The 19,831-nt window shown below is 46.6% G+C and overlaps 1 protein-coding gene across 35 annotated transcripts in view; it reads right to left on the reverse strand.

The window, feature by feature from the left end:
- Positions 1-1,328: 1,328 nt before the first annotated feature.
- Epb41l1 (erythrocyte membrane protein band 4.1 like 1) overlaps positions 1,329-19,831 on the reverse strand; it is a 107,117-nt gene continuing 88,614 nt past the window's right edge. For 18 of the 35 annotated variants that reach the window (XM_048811012.1, XM_048811006.1, XM_048811001.1 and 15 more), the window contains 6 exons: positions 18,213-18,296; positions 13,320-13,406; positions 12,477-12,560; positions 10,405-10,485; positions 9,974-10,090; positions 1,329-4,726 (listed from right to left, as the gene is read on the reverse strand). In XM_048811012.1, the coding sequence (XP_048666969.1) occupies positions 4,718-4,726; positions 9,974-10,090; positions 10,405-10,485; positions 12,477-12,560; positions 13,320-13,406; positions 18,213-18,296 (462 nt within the window). In that variant the 3' untranslated portion in view covers positions 1,329-4,717. The remainder of the gene's footprint in view (positions 4,727-9,973; positions 10,091-10,404; positions 10,486-12,476; positions 12,561-13,319; positions 13,407-18,212; positions 18,297-19,831) is intronic. The other 17 variants (XM_048811031.1, XM_048811003.1, XM_048811000.1 and 14 more) reach the window with 4 other exon arrangements.

A 19,831-nucleotide genomic window follows, 5' to 3' on the forward strand; every position in this document is an offset into this window, starting at 1 on the left:
TCTGTTCCAGAACCCTAGAGGTGACAAATTATTAGAGGGAACCTATAAAAACTCAGAAAAGGGTTCACAAAGTTTCTTGCAACAATTGCCTTTGACAAGGGACAGGAATTCCGAGAATGTTGAAGAATTATTTGTTACTGCATTGCCTTTTGTGTCATTTAATGAATTACCTTTACAAAGAAAAAAATCGTATTTAGTATTTGAAATTATAGGGAAATACTTAGGATATAAGTTTTAAAAAGTATTTAGAATGGTAAACACAAAATGACTTAAACTCTGAAAAAGAGTATATACATGGAAAAAAGACTTGCCTGTAAGATTTTGGACAATACAAAAAGGTGGAGTAGAGAGTCACTTGATAGAATAAAATGGAAAGTGTTCTATATGTACCTCAGATGGCACAAGGAATGAGTTTAAGTTTTACCCAGATATGTTTTTTGACTTCTATATTTTTTGTATTTATTTTTATGGAAACCTCCTTTATTTGCAAGTGACACTAAATTTTTTTTATGGAAGTAATAGTTTCCTTTTAAAATAAGTTTAGTTTGTTTCCCCAAAGTGAGTCATTTTAAGGAAAGAGTAGTCAACAATGGGCAGTTGGTGTGAGGGTATGGAGTATATATGGAGGTTGTAAGCAAAGCTGAAGTTGGGGGTTGCTGAACATACTCTTCCTTAGGCTCCCAGTGAGGTGGGTGTTGCAGGAAAAGACCTGAGCAGAGGTGCTTTTCTTTCAGGAAGAGGAGGGACCCCATGCTGTTCTTCCATATAACACACCCTCCAGGTCTTGGGGCATGTATACTTACAGTTTCCTCTGCCTAGAACATTCTCACCCACATTCTTCATTTTACTTGATCTTTCTCTTCATTCAGCTCAAAAATCACCACCTCAGGGAGGCCCCAGCTGGCTGCCATGCCCCGACCCTGAGGTGTTGGGGATCAAATCAAGGACCTCGCACCTGCTAAACATGTACTCTACCACTCAGCCCTGGCCACCTAGTTTAAAGTGACCTCCTTCAGTGGCTCTCCATCCTCTCCCTCTTGTGTATTTCCTTGCTGGTGCTAACCATCTGCAGTTGTCTTGCTCTGGTTACCCGTTTTGTTGTCTGTTTCTTCCACTAGCCTCTGAGCTCCTGGATGGCAAGGAGGTTGCCTCGTTTGTTGTACCTACAGAACCGAAGCCCAGTCCTGGGCCACACCAGGAGCTCCAAACATTTGTAAAATACAAGTATTCTAAGTTGAGGTATCTCCGCTCCAGTTTTAGTCCTTCCCATAATACCTACTCATACCAATGGCCAAGGTCAAAGAGAGGGAGACCAAGGAAATCTGTGATTCAGCATCAAACACATTTATTTCACTTTTATTGAGTATACAAGAACAGAGAGCACACGCATACAGCACGGAGCACTGAGGTGGGGGAGCGTGGGGACGAGAGAGGAGAAGGGGTGTGAGTAAAAAGGAACAGGACAGCATCGCAGTTGGTTGGTAAGGTGCTTTGGAAAAAAAAATTATTTAGAGTGATGTTGCTCATGCAATTTCAGGCCAGTCTTGGAATGTACTTGCAGGATTCAAAAACTGAAACAGGTCCTGGCACTTTCTGTACCCTCAGATGGAAAAGATCCAGAGAAAGCAAAATAAGAGAAAACAAAGATTGGTAGGATGGCAGAGTGGGAATAAACCCTGGAGAGCATCTAGTTCACCCTGCTCATTTCACAAGTGGGGCTCAGTGGCCAAAGGAGGAATGCGACTAATCCAAGGTCAGATGGTGAGTCAGGGGCTGAGTCAGAATGGTCACCTAGAACCTTGACTGCCCTCCAGGACTTTCCCCGCTATGCTACCCAGCCTCCCAGATGGAGAGGCAGCACAGAAAGGATGAGAAGTATAAAAAAGGAAAAATAGGTTGAAGACAGACAAGACAAACATCTCTATTCTCTATGGAGAGGAGGAGGAAATAGTGCCCTAGATTTCAGCTTTGTAGGTTCCCTTTTCCCTGGTGTCCCTGCTTGCTACTCCATAGAAGGAAGGTCACAGCATCCATGGGATGGGGATCTCCCCAAATCCTGATGGCTCACAAGCTAAGCCCAGTCACTTCATCCCCACCCTGAAGCCCAGTGTCTGTAGGCAGGTGCAAAACACAGAACAAATATCCTCCCTTTGAGGTGTATCCAGTGTGTTCATGATGCCTGGTTCTTGAAGACGGTGGGGCCTGAGCCAAAATCCTAGTGGCTCTGAGAGGATGGAGCCATTCCAGCTCTTGGCCCAGGAAGAGTGGGAATTCTCAGGTTGAGAAGGACAGGAAGAAAGTTCTGTGGCTTCTCTACAAATCCTGGTAGATAGAGTGTGCTGCTGCACTTAGAGGGAGTTCAGTGGATCCACTGGCCTGCACCAGGCAGCAGTGGGGGACATGGTCAACCCTGCAATCTGAGAGATTTGCTCTACTTCCCATTTGCCCACAGAGACAAAAGATATTCTAGTTTCTTGTTCTACTTCAGGTCCGCACCAGTTAAATGACTAAGGTACACCTTATAGGGTTAACTGAGAAGCCAAGTGGGGTACATCTATGCTGGGCCCTCTGGAGGACATCCCTAGGTATGAGTTGGGAAAAGGCTCTCAGATGGGCCAGGCACGGCTGCGGACATAAGCCTGGTCAAGGTGATTTTCCAGATCTCTCCTCTCCTTCACACTTTCTCCTTCCTCCTGAGAACAGTGCCTGGCACAAATGGGTACTCAATAAATATTTGTTGTATGAATTTATTGACCACTTTAGAAGCAAGGCTGAGAAATTAAAGTGCTGTGAGACATTTTCTCTCAGAAGGAGATTCTCCCTGAGCAGGCAAGCCTGAGGGAGCTCATGTGTGCCAGGGGGCAATGCCAAGCTTGTAACAGGGCTCATCCAAGGGCTTCTGTGGTCTCAAGACAATTGCTGGGACTTCCAGGGCAAAGGCTCAGAGCTCAGATGCAGACTGAGCAGGAGGTCTCCTGGGTCAGGATCTTACACAGAGGCGGAGCCTTTGGACAACACTGCCCTTTGCTCTCCATTGTTAGGAGTAGGGGAGGCCTTTGGAAATGCAGTTTTGACCTACTGGGGTCTGTCCTGTGTTCATGGCCTTTTCATCATGGCTACTTTGGCCCAGGAAAAAGAGAATGACTCAGAATATGAAAGGAGAAGAGGAGAAGACTGAGCTGGGCATTTCACGGAGCCAGGTTAGAGCCACCATCTTCTACTTTGGCCAGGGGCACCACCTCCCTTCCGGTGTGGAGCTAGTCATCAGGGAAGGGCAAGACATGGCAAAAAAAAAAATCATAATAATAAAACAAAGAGAGGACTGAAAATCAAGGCAAGCCCCCTAGGGAGGTAGGAGGACTGAGCTAGGGGACCTCTACTGTGGGGACCTCAGCAGCAGAGTCCCAACTCTGGACACTGGATCTGAGCACAGAGCAGGTCCCGGCTGCTACTGCTGGGGGGAGAAGGCATCTTGGACCGGCATATTCAGGCCTCTGTTATTTCCTTCTTAGTGAGCCCCCATGTCTCCACTGGGGGCCCCACTCTCCCCACCAATCACCCAATTACAAACACCACACACAGTATACTACACTGAACCCATCAGCCCCAACTGGGAGCCGCTGCACCCAAAGTCCAGGTCTCCTCAGCTGGGCTAGTTCAGCAAGATCTAGGGACCTTGGGATACATCAATCACAGTCAGATAATTATAATTTTAAAATGTCAGCTTCATACTTACCATCACTGTTTATTTTAATATTTGTTTCCTGTTATATGTAATATACATAACTTAAAAGCACATCCATACAAATCTCCTACGAGCTGCACCTTCATCAAGAGAAACCAGAAACATACAATGTCTACTTCCCTTCCCGTGGCTTCATTTTCTGTTCTTGCTTTCTCTTCTTTTCTTTTTCTTGTTTCAAATGAGAGTCATCTGCAGTGGCCCTCAGCAGGACCAGGACACAGAGGGGGAGATGGGGCAGGATAGGGGCAGGAGGGAGCAGAGACAAAAAAAATGACAAGACGTGTGAGAGTTGAGGATGAGGGGAGGCGGAAGAAAAGAAGGTGGATTTTGCAGCCCAGTGTCAAGACCCAGAAAACAATAATCCAGTGTTCCTGCTCCTCTTTTCCAAGTGGGAGATTTTCTTTCTTTCCTTCTTGGAGAATGGTTGCCTGTGTGTGACTTGCTGCTGCGACTTCTCTTGCTTGGCTGCGTGACTGTTTTCCTTTGCATTTGAGGGGGCAACAGATGATGGAGAAGAACAAATGGAACGCTTGTCCACGAACTGGACTGTGCACAACCAGGGTTGAATGGAACTTCTACAATCATCGTGGTCTGGCTTGCTTTTGCGGTTTGCAGAACATGGAGAGGAAGGGATTATGGTTGTTGTCATTTTTTTTTTTTTTCCTGAAAAATCCCACCAATTATTCAATTTGTCTGCAAAGGAAATGTAGGTTGTGGCAGATGTTGGTTGTTGCTGTCGGCCGACTGCTCCGCCAGCCCCAGCAGCAGTGCAAGGACGCGGTGTTTCCTGTATATATATCTATATCTATATATATCTATATATATATGCTTTCCCTTCCCAGTCTCTCATCAGTGACAGTACGTTGCAGCTGGGACATGAGTGTTGGTGTCGGAGAATCCAGATTGAAGGCCCCTTCTTAATGGTTTTCTGGCGTGGGTTGGACCAGACATGCCAGCACCCCTTCACGGAGGTCAGGATTCCTGGCAGCCAGAGGCAGGGGGGCACAAAGGAAAAAGAGGAGGACAAGGAAATTTAGTAACTTTTGTCACTCACCTATAAATACAAGGCAAGAAGTTACTTTAGCTACCCTTTACCACGTGCCCTTTGCTTTGACTCAGAAAGGTAGAGTGGCTTGTGCAACGCCACACAGCTTGTGTGTGGCCACTGGGAACTGACCCACATTCGCCTGACTCCAGAGTCCATGTGTGTTCACCGACTTGCTTCCCGGGAGACACATTTTTTACTTTGGCCTGAAAATTTGTTAAGATGTCCTTTAACAATGGGGAGCTAAGATCACAGTCATTTTACTTTTTCTTCCTATCTTGACTCAGTTCTATGAAATATTTAGTTATGATTACAGATATTCCATCTTTTTTTGTTTTTCTCTTTTGTTCTCCATGAGTCTGTTGTGCCCTGGAAATTAAACCCTAGACTACAGTGTTTACTTTTTATTTGCATTTTTTTTGTGGTACTGGGAATTGATCCTGCGGGTACTCTACTACTGAGCTATATCCCCAGCCCTTTTATTTATTTATTTTTGAGACAGGTTTCACTAAGTTACTGAGGCTGGCCTTGAACTTGTGATCTTCCTGCCTCAACCTCTCAAGTCCCTGAAATCATGGGTGCATTTCTTAACTTCTTTAAGCCTTAGTCGCTTCTATACAATGGGTCCCACCCCACACAGTTATAAAGAGGAGTCTCATCAAGGACCTAGCACATGGTCAGTACTGAATATATAGCAGCTGTTCTTGTTATTACTATTGCCCTGATCTCCTGAAGGGCAAGGGCACCAATGCCCAACACTGTACCTGCCATGTGGCAATGACTCAAAACCATTTAGCACATGGAATATCATCCCTGCCTTTGCCACTTATAGATGGTCAAGTGCTAAAGAAGTTGCCAAAAAGGGATCCTTCTTGTTCATCCAAGATCTTGCTTGGATCCTTCTTGACAGATGGGAAAACTGAGGCCCAGAGGAAGTCAATGTTTTAGCAAGTTGGTTCCTGTTTTTGAACAGGTCAGTTTTCCCCCATGTAGTTAAATTTTTGAAGGCATGGCAGCTTTAGGAGCTGGGTGAGTGCCACCCCCTTGCTGGCAGAGTTTGGAAGACAGGTGCTTTCTGAAGGAAGTGGGCCAGAGGGAGAAGATGGAGCAGAAACCACACATCTGGTCTGTGAGGTTGCAGGAGAGAAGGTGAGGACTCCGTGTGACATGGATGTGTTTTTCACACTCACAGCAAGAACTTCAAGGAGGAAGTTTAAGATGGAAGACCAAGATCCAACTGGAGCAGAGACAGATGTTTTGGGAAGAATCAGGAAAGAGAAGAGGAAGACCAGCAAGATGAACACCCTTGTGGGAACAGGGTCTCAGGCTGGTGGTGAAAGTCTACGGTCTGACTGATTAGGGCTCTCCTGGTCCCCTAAACACAGCAAGATCTCAGAGGGACAAGAAAGCAGGTTTTCCCTACTGAGCACATTCTTCCTGCAAGATGCCATCCCTATATGTCACAGATGCTGTTGAATTATTTCAGCAGCTCCTATTTATAAATGAACACCATTGGACCAGTGAGGAAACTGAGGCCCAGAGAGGTTCCAGTGGGCACACAGCTCTCAAGGTATTTTTGGCTCCAAAACCTGAGCATATTCTTTCTATTCGATTCCTAACTAGGTTTTTGTTTATTTGTTTGTTTGTTGTTTCTTAGATCAGCAGGCTACACTTTAAGCTTGCTCATTGATTAATGATTGCTCTATAAGTCAGTGTAATCAAGCTAATGGATATATAAGATGTCCTCAAAAGACCACAGGCAATTCAGAAGCACCAGGGCATCTAAACACTACTATATTACAATTTATTCTTCTAGGTGTATTACAGCAGAGTACCTATGTGCAACGTTTGTTAGCCTACTTTCAGTTAATGGTAATGATGATCATAATGAACTTCTATTGGGCACTATGCTAAGTACCACCTATGTATGATCTCTGTAACCCTGTGAGAAAGAGACTACAGAAAGTCAGTGTGATGAGGAGGCTAAGACCATAGGGTAGATATGGAGTCTAACAGATTAGGCTTAGCCTAATCAATCCATCATGTTCCCTGCTCCCTGATTGTGAACAAGCCACCTAATGTCTCTGAGCCTCAGTTTCCTCATCTGTAAAATGAATTAGCAGACAATAGTACTTATATCAGCAAAGAGCTTGGTGCCTGGGTCAGTATAAGCACTCCATAAGTGATAGCAATTTTTAGTTATTACTATGATTGTCATTGCTGTTTGGCTGATGAGGAAACACAGTCTGAGAAGAAAGAATTATTTGCTCAAGGTTATATAGACAATAAAGAGCAGGGCTTGTGATTAGAATCAGGCCTGTAGGACTGCAGGGCTTTTCTTTGGGGTAACAAGATATATCTATCCACTACAACAATGATTTTGAAGCACCTTCAGGAAGAGTTTCTAATTCAGGAAAGACCACCCCCTAGAACTAGTGGGCATTACTCTCCTAAGAATCAGGGGTGGCTCCTTGACAATAAGTCGTGGTAAAGCATGGGGTGGAAAAGGCAAGGGGAAAACTGGCTCTCCAGGACAACATAAACAAGGTGACCTTTACAGAACGATCCCCAGGAAGGATGGAGGGAGGGAGGGGGAGAGCATGAATATGAATGGTGGTATGTGGGGGCAGAAACATCAAGAAAGAACAGAAGAGGAGGGAATGAGACAGCTTAGGAGCAGTGAGGGGGCCGATGTAAGAGACTCCAAGGTGGTGGAATAGGCCAGATGTGGAGGCTGGGACAAGAACCCTGAAAGGCCAGAGAAAGGGGAAGGCCGGAGCCTGGGGGCGGGGGCTGGCTGGGAATCCCCAGGGAAAGATGAGGAATGAAAGAGAATGAAGAAGAGATGAGCAACACACAAGGGACCCCCAGGGTCACACAACAGCCAGAAGAACACAACCAGAAGGGGGCTTGCTCTACCTCTTCACTCTGAAAATGAGGACCCTGAGTCCCCCACAAGGAAAAAAAAAAAAAAAAAACTGACCCATGGTCACACGCTGGTCAGGGGAATGGCTAGAGTTGGTCCCTGGATTCCCGTACAGAGCTCTTAGCATTAGTGGCTCCTACACCTGACTGCACAGGGCCTCCCTAGGATTCCCAGGCACTCCAGTACCCAGGTCCCCTCCAGCCTCTCCAACTCAGAGGGTTCTCCAGTACTTGTATACTAAACAAGGTTCCCAGGTGAGGCAGCCAGTTCTGCACCAGCTTGGGAAGTGACCTATCCTCTGCCACTCTGAGATTTGAGGAGAGAAAGTAAGAATTACTAGACAACAGAGAGGACAAGAGTGACAATGACTTGTATAAAAGATTTTCTACACAGGACCTTTTCTAGATGATATTTATTAATTTTTCTAAACTTTTCTAGGTAAATAGAACACTTTAATTCCAAAATAAAAATTTTAATTTTAACTTACATTAAACAATGATAGAAATAAACAGGTGAAATTCATTTTAATAATATATTTTGGGGGCTGGAGGTGTAGCTCAGTGGTAGAGTACTGGTCTAGCATGTGCAAGGCCCTGGGTTTGATCCCCAGCACCATCAAAACATAGAAAAACAAAATAAAAGATCTCTCTCCCCCTCAGTGTGTGTGTGTGTGTGTGTGTGTGTGTGTGTGTCTGAGAGAGAGAGAGAGAGAGAGAGAGAGAGATACATAAAACTTAACCCAATATATCCATTACAATTTCTGTAAAAATTATTGAGATAGTTTACATTTTTTTTCACATTAAATATTCAAACTCCTACATTTATTCACACTTAAAGAAGATCACTTTTGGGGGGCTGGGGTTGTTGCTCAGTGGTAGAGCACTTGCCTAGCATGTGTGAGGCACTGCGTTCAATCCTCAGCACCACATTAAAATAAATAAATAAATAAATAAAGTTATTGTGTTCATTTACAACTTAAAAAAAAAGAACAATATATTTTGGATTAGCCAATTTCAAGTGCTCAACATCCATATTTGGCTAGTGGCTACCCTATTAAATAGCACAGAAATTATTGTAGAAAGAGTTCTATTGACAAGTCTGCTCTAGACCAAAGGTTAACAGCCTTTCAATGTAGCAGAAAAATGTTTAAGTACTTTTTCTTCTGACATTAAGGAGCTGGTAATCAAAGGAAGAGAAAGATTCTTATATCTTTCTAGAAAATGCTAGTTTCATTTATTTAGGGAAAAGGGCAAAAAAGGAGACCACCTGTTATTTATGGGATCTTTGACATAGATTTTTTTCATTGTGTAAAAATGTATAAAGTGCACAAACCAAGTGTCAATAAGATTGTGACAAATTTTTATGTGTATGCTCCCATGTAACCAGTAGGAGATACGTTCCTAGCACCCAGAAGGTTCCCCTGCACCTCTTTACTGTAACTACTGCATCCTAGAAGTAACACCATTCTGAATTTTACCATCATTGGGATCAAAGTTTTGCCTGTTTTTGAACTTCCAATAAATAGAATCATGACATGTACTTGCTGTGTCTGCCTTATTTCATGCAACTTAATATTTGTGAGATTTTGTTTTATAGGTCTGATAAAATGTGGTAAGCTTCAAGAGGTGCCAGAAAAACATCACTCCCAGTTTAGGCTGCTGGAGGCCTTATGTTCCCTAATACCATCTCATTTCTCTTATTCCAAGGCACTGAGGGCCCACAAAGAAACAGGAAGACATTGGGGGGCTGTAAGATTATGATCTCAGGAAGCCTGTGAAGTCAAGGCTTTGCAGTCCCGAAAGACAGATGGGATCAAGGACTTTGGGTATCATGTCCCCTTAGCAACATCCAGTGACCTCTGATGGAGACAGAGACTCGAGGACAGGAATGTGACACTAGGCCTGGTAGGACTTTTTCTGATTCCAGCTTATAGGTAGTGTCCAGTGAGGTCATGTGAACCTCCCTCTGTTCCCCACAATCCCAAGTGTCACTCCTCTGTCCCCTTTTCTTACCACTTCTGGATTTACTGTTCTGGGTTTGAGGCCTGGAACCCCAAAAGAAGGAATCGAGAATACTCCATCCCCTCCTTCCTCTGACTCCCATTTGGGGGAGCTGCCTGTCTCTTTGACCTGCAAATCAGGCAGGTGAGGGGTCAAAGCGGCACTAGGGATCAAGCCACTTGGGCTTGAAATGACCACCTGAGGATCTTGCTACTGCTACCTCCTCCTCTGGCAGCCACTGTACTTTGGAGCCTTACCTGTGGCTTCTTGTCTCTCTCCTCGGGGGATGGGTCTGTCTCTCTGTATACGACAGCTTTGGTTACCAGCATGTCAGGATGCTGTAGCTTGGCTTCCTTGATGGCCAAAGCCAGGGCCTGGTGGGTAGAATAACACAGTGAGGCGCCATGGACTAGTGAGAGGAGGGAAGCTGGAGAACACAAGCTCCTTAGTGCACAGCTGGGGAAATGGGGGTGGGGGGGGGCAGAGTGAAATGCTTAGATAGACTACAGCTCCGATCTTCTGGCCCCTTCTGTCTCCTATTCAATGACTCTTCCTTGTGGGCTCCTTCTCTGAAAGGGTCAGCAAGAAGTAGATACTTTCCCTGCCCAAAACAGTGGCCGTCCATGGGTCACCCACTATAGGAGGGACTGGGCAGTGCTGCCAGAAATGACATCCCCTGTCCCCATACCTGGTCTTGGTCCACATCTTCATCCCCAGTAATGATGATTCGCTTCTCAATCCTTGTCTCAGAAAATCCTCCCTTCACAGTCTACAAGGGAAACGAAGAAGGAAAGGAAAAGCGAGGTGAGGTCTCTTTTGAGTCTGCTGGGGCAGCAGGCCACGACTGGAAACCTACCCAAAGCATCTCTTAAGGGCAAGATACCAGCAGTGTGCCCTTCTCTCCTGGCTTCCTCAGCATTTTCCTTTTCTAGTTCTGGGAATTCAGACGGCAGGTCTCGCCTGGTTGCCACCACTCCCCAACTACCACACTGTTCCAAGCCTAGCTCAGAAGCTGCCTCCCTCATCCTGGTTGGCAGTGCCTCAAGATTGTCCTGTCACACTACTCCTGGGGGAGCTAAGTCTATATCTCTCTGGCTCTGGGCCTCTCTGCCTATGCTGGTTTTATGGGCTTGCTCCTCATCAGGCTGCAGGCTTTTGAGGGCAGGGCCCGTAGTTTGTTTATATCTGTACCCCCTCCTCCCCAACTCCCTTGCCCAATCTGACCAGGGCGGTGCCGAATGTAGGTTTGTTGAATGAACACATGAATGAAATGTGAATGGTGACAAGGTTCTACCTTAAATGACTTTGAACAATACTACAAGAGAAGATTGTACTATGATACTTTTTACCTCCACTGTTTGCTGGGGTCTGGAAGCAAGTTTAGAAGAAGGGCAGGACCTAACTGTTTGGCATATTTAAGGAGGGTATGGCTGGGGGAAATCCCAGCTGGAGTTAGGGGGGTGGGACAGAAAGAGGGGGCTCCCAAGTGGCACGGCCAAGAGGGACTGTATGCTGTGGGGTGTGTGATGTAAGCCCTTCCCATAAGGCTTGAAGAGTCATTGACGCTGCTCACTAAAGCTTTTGGTGCAACGATTCTTTCTGGGAAACATGACAAAGTACTAAGTCCTGCGTGGGAGCAGGCAGGGACAGAGTCTGTGTTCACAAAGGGTCAGTGCTACTCATCAGACTTACTGGATGGCTCTGCAGGACCTCAGTCACAACCCCCAGGCTCAGCCTGGCGCCTCCAGGCTTGCAGCCCTGAATGGGCCCTCTCCTGTCTCCCTCCTGACAACTCAGATGTGGTTGTGTGGCCACCTGCTCCACTCCCCCAATCTGTTGTCCTCATTGGCTGCTTCATGACTGCTACCTCCAGGAATGCTTCCCTCCTCTGGCCTTTCCTCCTCCCAGCTCCAACTTCCACCTGGTCCAGGCCCTAGCCCCCAAGCCTTTGGTTTTATTGTTGTTGTTTGTTTTTTCAAGCTGTCTTCATAACTCTCCTTCTTTTTTCCATCCATCTGCACCTCCTGGCGGACCTAAGGTCCTCTCTGAAGCTTGTTTTCACTCGGCCACTGCTCAGTTTGAAAACTTCCATGGTTTTCTAATTTCCCTGAGACTCAGACCTCCCATAGTTAGATGCTTCCTGGTACCTGTCTTATTTGCTCTGTTCTATGTTCCCCTGCCCCCAGCCAGCCTAATTTTCCTGTTCCATTCTCTACATGCTGCTCCCCATTTCCCACAGACACGCCCCACTTATGCCACCTCCGGCAGCCCCAGGCACAGAGGCCAGCGTGAGGTCGATGCTCGGTAGCACTGGCTCAATGAACAAGGAAGCAAACACGCAGTTTCGGCTTCATCTTCTACTTTGCTTAGAGCACCTGCCACTGTCTTCACCTCCTTCAGGGGTCCTGTCTGAAACCCCAGGCCCTGCTCAAAACATTTTTCCCAGGAGATGCTTTCTGACTCTTGGGGAGCCACCCTCATGATACCTCCTCTAAATTCTTCCAGCACTTAAGGCAAATGCCATAATTCACAGTTACTTTGAAGGAGAGGGTCTCATCCCCTAGACTGGCTGTCAAGGTTGTGAGTGCAGGGCCCGGGCGTAGGACAACAGTAGCTCAGGGCAATGCGCACAGACTCTAGAAAATGGCAGCACCACAGGTCTCCTTTGTCCACCTTACAGACTGAGAAGCCAAAGCTGAGCCACGGTAGTGACCTTCCCGCCTGCAGCCTTCTGGGGCCCGGGCACCTGCTGCTACTCACTTTGGTAACATGGGTGGTGGTGGAGGTTGAGAGGGTTTCCGCGGTGGCGCCGTAGGTGCTGGTGAGGACATCTTTCCCGATGATCTGCAGAATATAACCACCCCCACCCCGGGCAGCAGGTCAGGACACTGGGCTCTGCAGGGGCGGGCGGGATGGGGGAATCCAGGTACAAGCAGGGGCCCTGTGAAGGTGAAGGCTGGAAGCCAAGATACTTTGAACCATTAAGAATCCAAGAATCCCGAAATCATCAAAATCCTAGACCCATAAAACTCTCAAACCTGGGAATCTGAGATTCCTAGAGCCTGAGATTCCTGAGGCCCAGAATCCTAATAACACCCGGAATCTGAGATTCCTGGCATCTTAGAAGGATGAACCGAGGCATCCAAGGTGGAGATGGAGCCCTCCTGATCCCCCATCCTGTCGCAACCAGGGGCTAGAGGATGAAAACAGACTCAGAGAAGCAAAGAGCTGGAAAAGACCTCAGAGTGACAGACTCAGGGTCAAAGGTGGGGCAGCCACAGCAGAGCCAGGCCTAGAATCCAAACTCTGGACTCCTAGTTCATTGCTCTTCCTAGTGGGCAAGGAGGGCAGGCACAACAGGTAAGGGCTGCACCCCACACGGCCGGTGCCCTGTGTGAGCGCAACAGGGATGGGAGGGAAACTACAGAGACTCTACTGGGCACCATGGAGCCTATGGGCATTTGAAAGTGATCTAGTTTCCTGGCTCTGCACTTAAAAGGGCACCTTTTGGGCCCAACCTGCACTTTCTGCAGGCCACAAGGGGGGCCATGCCCATGTCTTCAGCTTGGAGTCCCCTAGCCTGAGCTGGCACTGCCCACTTACCGGAGAAAGAGAACGGATTTCCGTGGCCACCGTCTGTGGGCCTGGAATCATGGCAGCTGCCCCCTTCCCGGACTTGAGACTGTTCTCCTGGGGAAACAATGGTGCTCAGATGGCTAGGTCTCAGGTATGTAGGCCCCAGGATGGCCAGGGCACGTGACCACATGGCTCTCATGGCCACAAGGCTGAGTAGTAACTTAGAAGTAGAGAACTGAAGGCATCATTCAGATCTCACTCCCTCATTCACACACACACGTGCACACCCACACACTCATTCAACGAACATTTACTGAGTGCCTGGTGTGAGGGACACTGTGGTGAACAAGACACAGTACTGCTCTCTGGAAGCACTAACAGAGAAATTGGGACACTCGGGTTCTTGTCCTGTCCTTGCCACATTCTAGCCATGTGACTTGGGGCAGAGCCACTTCCTCCCTCTGGGTCTCATGGATTCATCTGTAAAAAGGGACCCATGCTCATTCCCATGGAGACCTCATGAAGCTAACAGAGGGGAAAGGATTTCACAAACTAAAATCTGTAGGAGAAATATAGACATGTAGGTTGGTGATTAATATCATATCTACTGCTTTCTGGGTACTTGCTATGTGCTAGGCATCAGAGGCTAGTACATGCATGACCTCATTTAATCCTCACAACTGTAGGAAATCATTTTTAATATTCCTGATTTGCAGATGAGAAACAGGAGGGCAAAAGCATGTTAAGTGGCTTGTTCAAGTCCCCCAGCAAGTCAGTGGAACAGCCAGAAGCTCACCCCACGTGAGGAAGACCCCAAGTCTGACAGGTGCTTATGTTCTATGCCACCACTCTGCCCTTGGGACTTTCATTCTCAGGCCCATTCTCCTGGTCCTACCTTGAGATCTAACCACGAGGTCCTCCTGGAATCATTCCTGGACTTAGTGCTCCATATCTGACCAGAGGCCCAGCTCTTTGCTACCTCCCACTTCTGTACCATCCCAAGGCTCAGCCTGGTCTATCCAGGAGCCCAGAACCACCAATTCTGCAGTTTCTCAACTGACTGACCCCTGGTCCTGCTCTGTGCATGGCACTGGCCTGGACCTCTGCCTGCCTGCCTGCCAAGGGACAGGACAGAACAGAAACCCTCTGCCTTTTCCTTGCCTCCCCTCTACCTGCCTCGAGCAGAGGCTGTCGGTGACCTGGTCACTTGGCACACCATCACAAGGCACTTTCTCAGAAGCACCTGGGATCCCCGAGTGTGAGGGTAGCTTCTGGGCTCATATCCTTCCTCTGGCTTAGAGAACAGCCACCAGCCCTTTTAATCAGGACCATGCTGTGAAGGAGCTGCTTATTCTCTCACGGCATCCTCTTTCCCTTTCCTGGGGTCAAGCCACTCCTCTATCTTCACACCGAAAACACTCAATGGGACCAAGTTGTTCAAAACAAAGGCAGCCTCCCTCCTCCCTGCACCTCCTGTATCCTCAAGGAGGAGTGGTCCTCTCCCTGGCCAAGGCAGTCCCGCCTTCACACTCAGGGCTCTCCTCACAGGCCACCCTCAACCTTAGGGACTTCTGCTGCCTCATCAAAACCCAAATCCCGGGCTGGGGTTGTAGCTCAGTGGTAGAGCACTTGCCTAGCATGTGTGAGGTTCTGGGTTTGATCCCCACCATCACATAAAACTAAATAAACAAAATAAAGCAATGTGTCCATCTGCAACTAAAAATATTAAAAAACAAAACAAAAAAACCCAAAAACCCAAATCCCCATTTTAACCTGTAGACCGGATCTTTCTCCAGCTCTAGGCCTTCAAGGCCAATCGTCTCCTGGACTCTCCCCTGGAAATGTCCCGTAGGCACCTCAGACTCATAGGATCCCAAATGGAACTGGCTGCCTCCTCACCCCAACACACAGAGAGCACCCTCCTCTCATGCTGCTTAGATCAGTGGTTCTCGCACTTGATGGGCATTACTGGCGAGCTTATGAAAACACAGATTGCTGCCCCTGCCCCAGAGTTTCTGAGTCAAGAGGTCTAGAGCAGGCCTGAGAATCTGCCTTTCTTGTAGGTGCCTGCGACCACACTGTGAGAACCACTGGCCAGTGAACAAGATCCCCACTCCTTCCTTCCTCCTGTCACGGGAATCTTCTACCGATGACTGAATCCTGTATTTGCTTCCTTCCAGACCTCCCTAACCAGGGACCCCCTCTACATCCACCTCCTCAAGCTCCAGCCAGGCCCCTCTGGATACGGGCTCCTATGCCCATCCCCTGACTTGTCTTTCTGTCTCTCCCAGTATGAGCCTCAGAGCTCGGGACACTGTCCTCTCCAGGGCTGGATTCAGTGCTTGGCATAGTACTTTACATGTCCTGGGTGTTCAAAAAATATTTATTGAAGGAAGGAAAGAAGCAGGAAGGAGGGAGGAGGGAAGGGGAGGGAGGAATTTTTGCTACAGTCCACACTCCACACAGTGGCTCATTTCCTAACAAAACACATAACTGATGATATCATGCACCTACTTTAAAAATTTAAGTGATTCCCTATTGTCTCTGGGATGAAGTTTGGACTTCATACATGATGTTGGAGGCCCTGAAGGTTCTGGCCCAGCCCTCTTTCCAGCCTCTCCTCCCCCATTTTAACCTGTAGACCAGATCTTTCTCCAGCTCTAGGCCTTCAAGGCCAATCGTCTCCTGGACTCTCCCCTGGAAATGTCCCGTAGGCACCTCAGACTCCCCCAGCTCCTCATACACTTGACATCTGACTTCACTGACCACTGCCTTCTCCTTCAGATACCCACCATTACCCCTACTCTGTCTGCTGCCTAGAACGGCTTCTGCTGTGACCATACCTTAATCTATCTTTCATGCACAGCTCAGCTGTCCCTGACCAGATAATGCCTTCCCCAGCTCCTGCTGCCAGAGGTGTCACCCAGAGTTATCCTCCCAGTGGTCCCTAGGCTAGCTGTTCCATGAGGGAAGGAAAGAAATAGCAGCAGCTCACATCTACAGACCACTTACTGTGTGCAGAGCATTGTTCTCAGGGCTTCACACAGATTACTTTCATCTTCACATGAGCCCTTTGAGATATGTGCTGTTATTGCCCCGACCCCATTTTATAGAAGGGGAAAACTGAGGTTTAGAGAGGTTCAGGTGACTTGCCCAAGGTCATCCAGCCAGGAAGAGGGAGAGTTGGACCTTGTTCACCACTGTGTGCCCAGGACCTACATACAGGGGCACAGTACATTACAGATGCTCATGATGATGACTGAACAAATGAATCCTAGCAGGCAGTGTATTTTCTTTGATTCTGTATTCCCATCAGGTAGATCATAGAGACCTAATGATGCTTTTGGAACAAATGAATGGACAGATGGATGGATGAGTAAATGAATGCTGTAACTGTCCACTCACCTAAGGTAGAATTTAAATTTAGCCCTACAAGCATCCTAATGCTGCATGGTGAAGGGTTAGGCGGAGCGGAGGAACCGAGTGACCAGGGAAAAGTAAGCAGGCAGGTAACTGGTTTGGATTTATTGATCCTAAAATTTTAATTTATTCAAAACCTACCTTTGGAGCAGTCTAAATCAATGGAATTCTCATTTCATGTGTGTATCAGGGGTTTGGCAAGAGAAAGTATCTGACTACAACTCTCAGTAGCTCATGACATACCTGGATCAGGCACTTGTTACCTCGTCTACCCACAGCCTCAGCCCCAGCCCCAGCCCCATGCAGCCGAAGTGCCCAAAAGCAGGATAAGGGAGCAGAGCAGAGTGGTTGATGTTGAAAGGGGGGCTTCTGGTGTCAGGATGCCTGGGCTTAACCTAGCACTGTTACTTATTGTGTGTGACCTTGGGTAAGTCACTTTACCTCTCTGAACTTCAGTTTCCTCATCTGTAAAGGATGTAAAAGAGAACATCCGCTTTGGTTTCATAATCTATTCAAAGTTCTCAGCTTATTGCCTGACACCATAACTGGTGTGCTGAAGGCTATTTATCCTATTTCATTATTAAAGGCTCTGAAGTCTCTTAAGAACCTATGAACCAGGGGCTGGGATTGTGGCTCAGTGGTAGAGCACTTGCCTAGCACATGTGAGGCTGGGTTCGATCCTCAGAACCACATTAAAAAAATAAACAAATAAGCAAATAAAATAAAGGTATTGTGTCCATCTACAACTGAAAGTTATATATTAAAGAAAGTTTTTAAAAGAACCTATGAGGGGCTGCGGTTGTGGCTCAGTGGTAGAGCATTGCCTCACATGTATGAGGCACTGGGTCCTATTCTCAGCACCACATATAAATAAATGAATAAAATAAAGGTCCATCAACAACTAAAAAAAATACTTAAAAAAAGAACCTATGAACGAGGCAGAATGGGGAGTATTCCCATTTTATAGATGAGGACACCTGTGGCCAAGGACCTTCCTTCATGAATCAGACAGTAAATAGGTAGCAGAACCCTAAGGTTTCTTGGAAGGTGTCCAAAATCTTGAGTTTACAAACTAAGGTTCATTGCTGCCATCTACTGACCATGGTGAGGAAGTGGCCTGAGACAAGAGTAGCCTCCAATGTGGGCCCTGGTGAAGGGCTCTCAGCCTGGAGGTGAGATTCGCCAGCAGAATCTGGAGATAAGATTCTTGCATGCTAAGAATCAAAAAGTACCATCCTCCCTCTTCCCCTGCACAGCTGAGATGGCCCGGATAACAGACTCAGGGATTCCACCTCCCACATCATTCAGTTTGGAAAACTGAGGTCTGATAGTATGTCCTGGGGCAACCTAGGTTCCAGACAGTAAATGATTGTATGTCTCACTCCAATGGGGACAGGGCAGCTTCGAGCTTCCTGAAACAGCCTGGGCATCATTCACTTATCTGGCTATTTTGTGGGGTGAGGGGGCTGGTCATAAGGATGCCTCCTGGGTTCCACTTACCATAGTGGTGGATATGGTCTCCGTAGTGATGGAGGGGGTGGTTGTCATGAACTCCTTCCCCATTGGGGCACTCCCATCAACCTGCTGGCCAGAAGAGGGGTTGTTAGAGATGGAGAGAGCCCTCAGCTGTCACCTGGGCTCATACCATTCCAGTTACAGAGTGACAGGCTGTGGAATGAGCATGCATTGGGGAGCAGTTCACACACAAAACCATAGAGAAGGTACACAGCACCGCCCATTTCAACATTTTTCTTTGACAAATGAAATATAATCCAAGACCATCTGACACATTCTATCCGAATTTCAGTGCATGTAACTTTTGACTTAGCAATCCATAGAAATTTATCCTGTGGATATAATTTTTCAAAACTTCACCCAGAAATATGAACAAGGAAGTTCACCACAGCACTGAATATTAACTGCAAAAGACAATAACCATGATAGGGTATATCAGTGGGAGACAACAAATCAAATTAGAACCCAATTCCAGAGTAAGTTGGGGACCCATATGTTAATGTATGCTGATGTTCAAAATATGTATTTTAAAAAGGTAAAAAAAGAAAATAATCACTTTTGTGTAATAATTTTAAGTATATAGAGATGAAGGTATCTACATTGGGATATGCATACTTTTTTTCCCTCTGGGAGGCAACATAAGAAAATTTTCATTTGGTTCTGTTTGAATTTTATAACTGAAATTTTTTGTTGTTTTGTTTTAATGTCAATAAGAATTATCAGGCTATGAGAGTTAGAGTCAATTTTAGTTTCTTTTTACTTTTCTGTATGAAAACAAAATACAAGTTACTAAAAACAAAGCAGGTCAGAGAGAAAAAGCAATTTTCCCAAGGTCACACAGCTCATCAGAACTCAAGAGTCTTAACGGGCACTAGAGTCTTGATTGATGCTAGGCAGCCTCATAACTCGTAGCATTTTTACAAAAGTGGGAGAGAAAATTCTGGAAATAATACCGTTGCCTATGTTTCTGGTTTATGTCTCATCTCAGATTTTTTTTTTTTGTTTTTGTTTTTGCTTTTTTGGCAATATTGGGAAGCAAATCCAGTGCCTTGGGCATCCTAGGCAAGCACTTTACTACTGAGCTACATCCCCAGTCCTTATTTCAGTTCTTGAAACAAAGATTGGTCACTAGGAGGAAAGCTGCAAGAACTGCAGCTTGTCCGGTCAGAAAGAATCATGAGGGCATCTCTTAGGCCCATAACCTCAATTTTCAAAGTTTAAAACCCACAGAAGAAATGTGGTAAACACACCCTAAGCAGTGTGCCTGGCTTTCCCCAGGGTGCCAGAATGCTAAGAAAAAGGCTCTGGTGCTTTTTTCCCCACCTAGTTTGTTCATTTTGCCAAACTAACGTGGACACTCCATACATTAAAAAAAAATGACCCACAATGAGCTCTTCTGACCAAATTGAGATTGGTCTCCCCAAGCCATCCCTGGGAAAAACCCTCCAATTCCATCAAGTAGTCAAAAAAACAGAGGTCTTAACCCACTAGCCACTAGACCTTGCAACACTCCTACAGATGGGGAAATCAAGACTTTAAGAAGTCTGATCTGCCCTATTCTTCCCACCCCCAGAGTTTGGGGAGGACTCTGAGGCTCAAAAGAG

Source organism: Marmota marmota, unplaced genomic scaffold (genome assembly GCF_001458135.2).
Source record: "Marmota marmota marmota unplaced genomic scaffold, marMar, whole genome shotgun sequence".
NCBI classification, from domain to species: Eukaryota; Metazoa; Chordata; class Mammalia; order Rodentia; family Sciuridae; genus Marmota; species Marmota marmota.